Source organism: Salvelinus namaycush, unplaced genomic scaffold (assembly GCF_016432855.1).
Source record: "Salvelinus namaycush isolate Seneca unplaced genomic scaffold, SaNama_1.0 Scaffold1490, whole genome shotgun sequence".
In the NCBI taxonomy this organism is placed as follows: Eukaryota; Metazoa; Chordata; class Actinopteri; order Salmoniformes; family Salmonidae; genus Salvelinus; species Salvelinus namaycush.
In genome coordinates this window covers 7,386-17,198 of record NW_024058220.1, presented here as the reverse complement: position 1 = coordinate 17,198, position 9,813 = coordinate 7,386, and the positions used below count along the sequence as shown (strand labels likewise).

General features: G+C 44.7%; 2 protein-coding genes across 2 annotated transcripts; both read left to right on the top strand.

Moving 5' to 3' along the window:
• The first annotated feature begins 3,303 nt into the window (after positions 1 to 3,303).
• On the top strand, positions 3,304 to 6,397 carry LOC120036866 (trans-1,2-dihydrobenzene-1,2-diol dehydrogenase-like). The gene is made up of 7 exons (XM_038983162.1): positions 3,304 to 3,537; positions 3,702 to 3,813; positions 3,925 to 4,088; positions 4,704 to 4,956; positions 5,230 to 5,354; positions 5,569 to 5,719; positions 5,978 to 6,397. Exons 1-7 carry the CDS (start codon positions 3,448 to 3,450, stop codon positions 6,085 to 6,087), a joined length of 1,005 nt encoding a protein of 334 aa, XP_038839090.1. The 5' UTR covers positions 3,304 to 3,447; the 3' UTR covers positions 6,088 to 6,397.
• Positions 6,398 to 6,980: 583 nt separating this feature from the next.
• LOC120036864 (trans-1,2-dihydrobenzene-1,2-diol dehydrogenase-like) lies at positions 6,981 to 8,569 on the top strand (the record flags this gene model as incomplete). Its single annotated transcript, XM_038983160.1, has 4 exons — positions 6,981 to 7,104; positions 7,625 to 7,736; positions 7,952 to 8,115; positions 8,296 to 8,569. Coding segments are annotated over exons 1-4 (640 nt in total), but the record flags the coding sequence as incomplete, so codon positions are not given.
• Between the last annotated feature and the right edge of the window lie 1,244 nt (positions 8,570 to 9,813).

Below are 9,813 nucleotides of genomic sequence, written 5' to 3'. Positions count from 1 at the left end.
GGGAGTTTTTCCTAGCCACCGTGCTTCTACACCTGCATTGCTTGCTGTTTGGGGTTTTAGGCTGGGTTTCTGTACAGCACTTTGAGATATCAGCTGATGTAAGAAGGGCTATATAAATACATTTGATTTGATTTGTTTGTTTGTTTTTGTTTGTCGATTATGGTATGCAGGGTGAATACATTCTCTCTCTCTCTCTCTCTCTCTCTCTCTCTCTCTCTCTCTCTCTCTCTCTCTCTCTCTCTCTCTCTCTCTATGGCTGGCTGTACTTTCTCTTTCCCTGCTGACTGAAGGGCTGCTAAGTGAGCTAAGGTATAGTCTCATCCAATGGGTATGTGCTGCAGACACAGATATGATTCCCAAAGGGTTGGCACAGTGCAGAAGCTCAAAGACTGCCATTACAGCCTTCTAGCTCATCTCGTCTCGTCTCATCCTCAGCTCTATCCTTCTGCTCTATCACACTCTTTTTAATGGAAAGGAAAAACTGCAGCTCCAAATGTCAGTACATCCCGTTCCATTGACAAAATGACTTATTGGTCCCCTGCACACTTTGCTCTCCCCCCACATTCATCAAGCTCTCCTCCCAGCCTCCCTCCACCTCAAACTCCCCTGCCCTCGGCACCTCCTCTCCTCACCAGCCCGGCGCTCGCCTCCCTCTCCTTGCCTGGCTGTCACCCCTCCTCCCTCTGCAGTGACCTTGAGTTACAGATGGAGAGATGGTGGCTCCTTTAGTACAGCGATACTAGTCCCCCCAAATTCACCCAGCTCTAGATATACAGTGTATTTCACTTATGGGCAGCTGTGTCTAAGAGGAAATAGAAACCCTTTAAATCAAAACAGGGTTATACAGTCTCTCCCTGCATGGACATTTTTATTTCCCATTAAGCTCAAGTCAGAGATGAAATGTTGTTTTGTGGGATGAAGTCTATAGCTGCACAGCTATTGCAGCTCCAAAGGAAGGGCACTTCTACTGACAGCTGAAAGCTAAGATGAAGTGATGTGACGGAGTGCAAAGACAAAAGTGTCTTTTGTGATCAGCCACCTTCACACAACAACAACATGGCTCCTGCCATGGGAACCAACCACGGTGACATCTCTGATAGCCACCCAGCCCCCAACACTCCCCCAGCCTTGTCAGTGACAAAGCCAGGGACACAGTCAGACAGAGATGATGCATGAAATTTTAATCAAATAAGCACTCAGTGAGAAGTGATAGGAATGGAAGGCAATCGTCCTGGCTGCTGTGAATTAATGAAGCCACCGCCTGGCTTCCTGCATGCCAACGTCCTGACTCGGCTCATCTCATCAGCAGGCTCTGCTCCTGGAGCCAACTCCATCTTTACTGTATGACGTCTCGTCTTGCAATCTCAAGCACAATCCCCACAGGGCCCCTGGTCCCACCCCACACCATGCCAACCCTCCTGTCCTTCAGCCCATCTCTGTCAGATCTGTGAGCCTGCCTGATTAGTCTTCAGTTCAGAGGCACGCATGCCCTCTTCTTGACCTTGAGAGCCATGCTAGAAACAGAGAAAGATGTCTTGACGAGTCTCAGCAAAGAAAGTTTGACTTTTCATTCCCTCTTATGGCTGGCGGTGTCACAGCTTGGAGGGAGAAAGTTGTACCTGGCTTCTTCTCTGCGCCAGCCCTGTCCAGAACTTCCATAGCAGACCACCTGAGGCTCTAGGTTATTTCTCTTGCCCCATCATCTGCCACTGCTACAGTGCCACCAGGCCCAATCCTCCCCTCCATACCTCCAACACCCAGATGGACCAGGCCTCTCAGGTACGGCCCTGACTGACACTCACTCCTCCTGCTTCTCTCCCTCTCTCTCTTTCTCTCCCTACCCACCAGGCAGTAACATCACTATGTCCACCTTTCCTGCTGCACACAAAATTTACACCAAAAAAGTGTAACATTTCACCCAAGGCGGAGATGGGCATTCCCATGGCAACCAGGTCCTGTGGTATAGGCAGGGAGATTAGGCCAAGCCTGACCCCATTTGCATACAAATTGCCCAGCTGGTACCTTGTCGTTATGACAACGGCACACAGCTCCCAGAATGCCTTTGGAAGTGAGACACAAAGGCAAAGCAGCCGACCAGCAGAGTCAGAGTCATTGATAAAAATGTATTTTTTTTCACAATGAGAATTGTTTTCGACAATGTTCTCATTTGAATCCAATCTCTAGGTATCTGTTTGAAATGTAATTAAGATAGTGGAAGAAAGTACACTGTGTAATAAATATGTGGGAAAAAATATATAGATATATATTTATTTTTTGGCTTATTGGGACGTATTATTATCATATAAAAAGTGATAATAGTCATAAATACATCAGCCTGAAATACAATAATGATATAAGTTGCACAACAATTAGAAAACAAAATAAATTTACGTTTCTCTCTAATCAGATGCTATGGCCATTTCCAAAAATGTCAACAATTGTATTTTAGGGTTGATACTTGTTTGATACCTGATGATGCTTTTGTAATGTAACACACAACAATAATCCATTTGAAATTCTCAGAGCTTTGCAGGATCCCTGAACTACACTTATAACATGTTGCCATCTAGTGGTCCGTTCTGGTAATTCATCTGTTTATCCGTTCTGGTAATGAATCTGTCATAACTGTTTAATGTTTAGCCCAGGGGCAACTGAGCTCTCTCATTTCCATAGTCATCCTAGCTCAGTGTATTGACCAGCAGCTAAACAACTGTGCTTGGCTGTACTGTGTGTTCCTATGGGAGCTTGTGAACACTGCATAGCCTACTTGTTCACCCCAGTGGTCCCTGTGTGGCTCCAGTTTAACCATTGGCCTGTGTGCTGCTGTCAAGCCCTTGCAGGCGAATCAATACCTAATCACAGCCCCCTACCTCCTTCCTAATAGCTCCAGCTTCCCCAGGTTGACCTGCAGCGTTCTGGGACAGTGATTATGTGAGGGCAAAGTGAGTATGTCTCTACACATTAAACCGTTCAGTTCCCCATAATGCTAATGTTGCTGGAGCATTCCATTGAACTGTTCTGTTACAGATTGTCAGAGACAACCGGTACAAACCGCTTTGGCCTGGTTGTAAGAGACTTGTATCAGCAGCAGCATTACATGACTGTATGAACCTGTGGTGGTGCTCTGAGGGTTGTGTGTGTGTGTGTGCGTGTGTGTGTGTGTGCTCATATGTGTGTGTGTGTGTATGCTTACGCATATGTATGAGTGTGTGTGTGATACACCCGCCTCTCGAGGGGCAGCAGAGTGGAGAGCTGACATTCCCAGCCTCTCCAGCATATAAATGCAGCAGCAGCTCTTCAGGGTGAAGCTACCAGCTCTGTGGACACGCTGTGGAGCTCCACTACATCTGACTACCTAGCACTCCACAAGGTCACAACTGCTCTCCCCAGCTCTGACCCAAGGCCCAGGCACAGCCCCTCTTACCTGCCAACTACCATCTGTTCAACATGGCGACCCGGTGGGGACTCTGCGGTGCGGGGAAGATCAGCCACGATTTCAGTGTGGCCATGAAAACCCTCCCTCCTGGAGACCACCAGGTACCCCACTCCACTCCACCCAAACAAACAAACACATTCTATTGTGATTCACATGCTGGATGTCTCTCTTCCTCCTGCCTATCTCTCTCTCTCTCTCTCTCCGTCGGCACTGACAGCTTGCCTAGAAGTGATGAATGTCTGTGTGTTTTCCCCTCTCGTTCCAGATAGTGGCAGTGGCTGCGAGGAGTCTGGAGCGTGCCCGGGAGTTTGCCAAGAAGCACAGCATCCCCAAGGCCTATGGGAGCTATGAAGAGCTGGCCAACGACCCAGAGATTGGTGGGTTAACAGCCTCAGAGGGTCTGTCTGTGCAGCCACAGATAATGGCTTAATGACGTAACTGTTTGAAAATCAGCCTCCAGTTTGTGTACTGTGTGACTGTCCCTGCAGACATGGTGTACCTGGGCGTGCTGCACACGGAGCACTGGCGCCTGGGCCTGCTGGTACTCCACGCAGGGAAGAACATGCTGTGTGAGAAGCCCTTCGCCATGAACTCCAGGGAGGTGGGGGACCTCATTGCTGCCTCCAAGAAGTCCAACGTTTTTCTCATGGAGGTGTGGGAAAGGCTCAATGAGAATTGGGGTTTCCATAAATGTGTCTCTGTCTGTTAACATGATTTATTGCTTGATTCTCACCATTTGTACTGTTGTCACATTGTTGTAGCACATATCAGACCTGGGCTCAAATACTATTTCAAATATCTAAATTACTTTCACATACTGTACATGCAAAGTAAGTATTCAGATATATTTTATTTGAAAAGACAAGTAGCTAAGTATTTGGAAATACACTTGCAAAGTATTTGAAAATACTCAAATACACTCCCATACATTTAACCCAGGTATTTGAATATATTATTTGAAAAGGGTATTTGAAAATACTATCAAATACAATTTGGTAGACTATTTGGTGTTAACAAATAACCACTGAAATATTCAAATAAAAGTACTTGTTTTGGGCTGTGGATTTGAAAATACTCAAATACACAGAAAAAAGTATTTTAAATACCATATCCTCAAATACACATATATTTGAACCAAGGTCTGGCAAATATATGGCCGGATTTTGTTGATAATATGAGGGCTGTTGTAGAAATGACCAAGTTGAGGTATAGAAAGGAACTGTCTGTCCACTCTGTGAGGTGATGGTCTCTCTCTGTCCTCTCCCAGGCCATCTGGTCCCGTTGTTTCCCACTGCACAGGGAGGTTCGCAGGCTGCTGGCTGAGGACGCCATCGGCGACATAAAGCTGGTGAAGGCCTCTTTTGGCTCCCCTCAGCTTCACATCCCCCGCTCGGTGGAGAAGGAGCTGGGAGGAGGCGCTCTGCTGGACATTGGGGTCTACACCTTGCAGTTTGTGCTGATGGTGTTCAACGGGGAGAGGCCAGAGTCCATCCATGCCACTGGAGTTCTTCTCAACTCAGGTATTAATCTTGGCACCTACGTGTAGTACCAAATATCCTGTCCGTGCTGGCCCGCTAACAATCTATCACAAGATACTACTCACTGGTCATGTAAGCCAAGTACCGGTCAAGTAAACCAGAGAGGGTGGGATGGGGACAATGAGTTTGGAATTGGGCACAACCCAAGGATCAGATTAGCATTGGGGTCAGTATTAACTAGGCCTACGACAATAATTAATTACTTATTGAAGTGTAAAGGGCTAACTTTCTGTTTGACTTGTTGATGTTTGACAGGAGTGGATGAGTCCATGGTGGTGGTGATGAAGTTTCCCAGGAACAGGCTGGCTTGCTGTTTCTTCTCCATCGCTGTTACACTGCCTAACGACGCCACCATCAGCGGAACAAAGGGCACCATCAGGGTATGTTGCTACTGAATCAACCTTTAAACTGCCCAGTCTGTTTTATCTTCATTTAGGGGAAATGTAATATAGCGATGAAAGAGCCAACAAATGCTAAACAATGTCTGATCTATAGTATGTCCCTGATTGAGACTTCATTGAGATGTATTATTTATTAATGCATATGCTGATAAGTATACACATAAAACATAATGGCTGTTTCATGTCCTCTCAGGTTCTAGGTCCCATGCATTGTCCCACCACACTGGAGGTGAATGGGAAGACGACACAGTACCCCCTGCCTGAGCCCTCCTTACCTCTGAACTTCACTAACAGCACTGGGCTGCGCTACGAGGCTGAGGAAGTCAGGCAGTGCCTGCTCAAAGGTATGGTGGCTCGCAAGGTTTTACCAGAGAAAAACACAATTTCTCTGTTCTAAGATGAGTGTTTGTTTGAACAGATATACAACAACAATTCAATTGCAATGCTGTTGGTAGATCCTAGAAAATAAACAGTAAAAACAGTCAAATAAACAATAACATAGTTGTTATACATGCTGCTTCCAACCTGAACCTTTACTTACAATACAGTCAGTCAATTTCTGCTTACAATAGAGTCAGTCAATTTCTCCTTCTCTTCCGCAGGACTGAAGGAGAGCCCCAGAATGCCCCTGTCTGAGTCGGCCCTGCTCACTGAGGTTATGGATGAGTGCAGGAAACAAGTGGGAGTGGTCTTCAACCAGGACCGCCAATAACCACCCCTCACTCGCCACTCGACCATGGTCCATCTGACCTGTGCCACAGGGCCTGGACATGGACAGAGCTGTTTGAGGCAGGAGGGAGGGATTAATCCCTGAGTGTATATGATCCCCTCATGACTTAGCCCTAAACAGCTTGCACCTGATGAGAGACACATTTGAACACGATGACGATAAAGACAAGGAAGCCTGAGTTGATTAGTAGGCTACTGTGAGCTGCTAAGACTGACAGGTTAAATTAAGAGTACCAAAGTCTGTCACAGTGAAGTGTATGATTGATGGGTTCAATAAAGGACACTGATTGTCATGGTGAGGTTTATTTCATGAGGTGACAAGATCATCCTAAGAGGGTGACCATCAGTCAGAATACATTCGAAATTGGAGAAAAAACGAATTGTCATAGACACATTGTCGGACCCCCAAATTGAAAACTATTGTCTGAGTAAACAATGACCAATGACTTTGCTACCCAAGGTCATGGGTGGAAAAAAGGCCTGATGAGTCAGCAAGTTTAGATATGGCACATTTGACAACATCGGCTACCATGGCCAGCTTTTAGGTTTCAGTACACCAAGCAGCACATGGGGAAATAATGTAATCTAAAAGTAATTCAAATATTTTATATTAAAGATTTGAAGTGTTGTAGGCCTAATGCAAAATATGAACATAATTTATTCATTAAACACAATAAAAATCAGCACCAAACCTCGGTCTGTTATGGGTGTAAAATGGCACGTTGATGCCATCTGTTGGTAAATGTACGTTACTGCCGCACCAGTGTTTTATAACGTGTGTGCTTGATATACCCGGATGTATTTGTAATATTCCGAACACGACTGGTTGGTTACTCGCATCAATGACGCTACCTCGAGACAGTGTCTGTCTCCACCTGCTGGCTAATAGTTACATGTTTTCTACGCCAATATGGCAACCAGGTGGGGAATCTGTAGCGCCGGGAAAATCAGCCATGATTTTACAGTGGCACTGAAAACCCTCCCTCCCGGAGACCATCAGGTACTTGTACCCGTTTACAGTAGACAGTGACACCCACCACCAAAGACTTTATTGTGGTCGTGTTCAAGCCTCAGTTTGCTATCGTCGGCGTGGAGTTTCAAATGGACGTGAATAATCTGAACTGTTGTATGCGTTGTTTGTTGGCAACCTTGTACTTTACGAAGTTTTTGGAACAGATTCCTGTTGGAACGTTCAACAAATTATACCCACCCGTTTTATGATCAGAAATCAGAAGGTTGTACCGCACCCATGTAGTTAACTTTAAGTAGATTGTAACAGTTACAATGTGGCCTATTGTAATGAATTTTTCGAGTTGCTGACATTACATTCTCGTTTAATGCCACACGGTATTCTCTGCACAAATGAATGATTTACCGTAAAACTCGAACTAAATGAGCATGAGGGGAAATGTAATATAGAAATGTGAAAGTGGCTTATTTAAAAGTGCCACGGGCTACAAACATGTTGCAAATGTAAAGTGATGAATGAATGAAAAAGCCCACCTTTTGGTCTTCCCTAGATTGTTGCTGTGGCAGCGCGGAAACTACAGGACGCTCAGGAGTTTGCAAAGAAGCACAGCATCCCTCAAGCCTATGGCAGCTACGAGGAACTGGCCAGAGATCCAGAGATTGGTCAGTGTCTTGTCTCAAACATAATCTAGCCGTCACCTCAGGTGCTTAATGTCCCTCTCGGCGTGTGTAATATGCGCCAGAACAGTGTTTATTAGTGCATTTTATTATGCCATTGTTTTTAACGGCCTCATGTCCAGTAATAACATGTATTCCTCTACTAATTCTTTCAAATGTATCCTTAATCCTGTCTCCTCATTGTCACTGTGTGTGGGTAGAGGTGGTATATGTGGGCACCATCCACCCATACCACCTGCCAGTTGGCATGCTCTTCATGAAGGCCCAGAAGAATGTGCTGTGTGAGAAGCCTATGGCCATGAACCTCAGAGAGGTGCAAGAGCTGGTGGCCTCTGCTAAGATGAACAACGTGTTTCTCATGGAGGTAATAGGGACTGTTACACTTGTGTCATTATGACCACGCCACATACCCAGCCAGTGTTTCAACAGCACGCAGGTGAAGGCAGCCCCGTGTGACTGTGTTAAAAATAATACTTTATTCATCTTTGCTCATGTATATGTGTTTAACCATAGTGCTCTCCCTCCTCCTCCCTTGATGCTCCAGGCAGTGTGGACCCGCTTCTTCCCAGCCTCTCTGGAGATTGAGCGCCTGCTGTCTCGGGGGGAGGTGGGTGAGGTGAAGATGGTAAAGGCAGACTTTGGGGTGCCCCTCATGCACGTGCCCAGAGCGGTGGAGAAGGAGCTGGGAGGAGGGGCGCTGCTGGACATCGGCATCTACTGCCTGCAGTTTATATGCATGGTGTACAATGGAGAGAAGCCTGAGTGCATCCAAGCCACCGGTGTCTGTCTGGACACAGGTAGCGATACAGCGATGGGACGTTTAGGAAGGAATACTAGTTGTAGATATTGGGGGTACTAGTGCTTTACCTATTGGGGATATATTACTAGTGCTTTACCTATTGGGGATATATTACTAGTGCTTTACCTATTGGGGATATATTACTAGTGCTTTACCTATTGGGGATATATTACTAGTGCTTTACCTATTGGGGATATATTACTAGTGCTTTACCTATTGGGGATATATTACTAGTGCTTTACCTATTGGGGATATATTACTAGTGCTTTACCTATTGGGGATATATTACTAGTGCTTTACCTATTGGGGATATATTACTAGTGCTTTACCTATTGGGGATATCCTACTAGTGCTTTACCTATTGGGGATATATTACTAGTGCTTTACCTATTGGGGATATATTACTAGTGCTTTACCTATTGGGGATATATTACTAGTGGTCTACCTATTGGGGATATATTACTAGTGCTTTACCTATTGGGGATATATTACTAGTGCTTTACCTATTGGGGATATATTACTAGTGCTTTACCTATTGGGGATATATTACTAGTGCTTTACCTATTGAGGATATATTACTAGTGCTTTACCTATTGGGGATATATTACTAGTCCTTTACCTATTGGGGATATATTACTAGTGCTTTACCTATTGGGGATATATTACTAGTCCTTTACCTATTGGGGATATATTACTAGTGCTTTACCTATTGAGGATATATTACTAGTGCTTTACCTATTGGGGATATATTACTAGTGCTTTACCTATTGGGGATATATTACTAGTGCTTTACCTATTGGGGATATATTACTAGTGGTCTACCTATTGGGGATATATTACTAGTGCTTTACCTATTGGGGATATATTACTAGTGCTTTACCTATTGGGGATATATTACTAGTGGTCTACCTATTGGGGATATATTACTAGTGCTTTACCTATTGGGGATATATTACTAGTCCTTTACCTATTGGGGATATATTACTAGTGCTTTACCTATTGGGGATATATTACTAGTGCTTTACCTATTGGGGATATATTACTAGTGCTTTACCTATTGGGGATATATTACTAGTGCTTTACCTATTGGGGATATATTACTAGTGCTTTACCTATTGGGGATATATTACTAGTGCTTTACCTATTGGGGATATATTACTAGTGGTCTACCTATTGGGGATATATTACTAGTGCTTTACCTATTGGGGATATATTACTAGTGCTTTACCTATTGGGGATATATTACTAGTGCTTTACCTATTG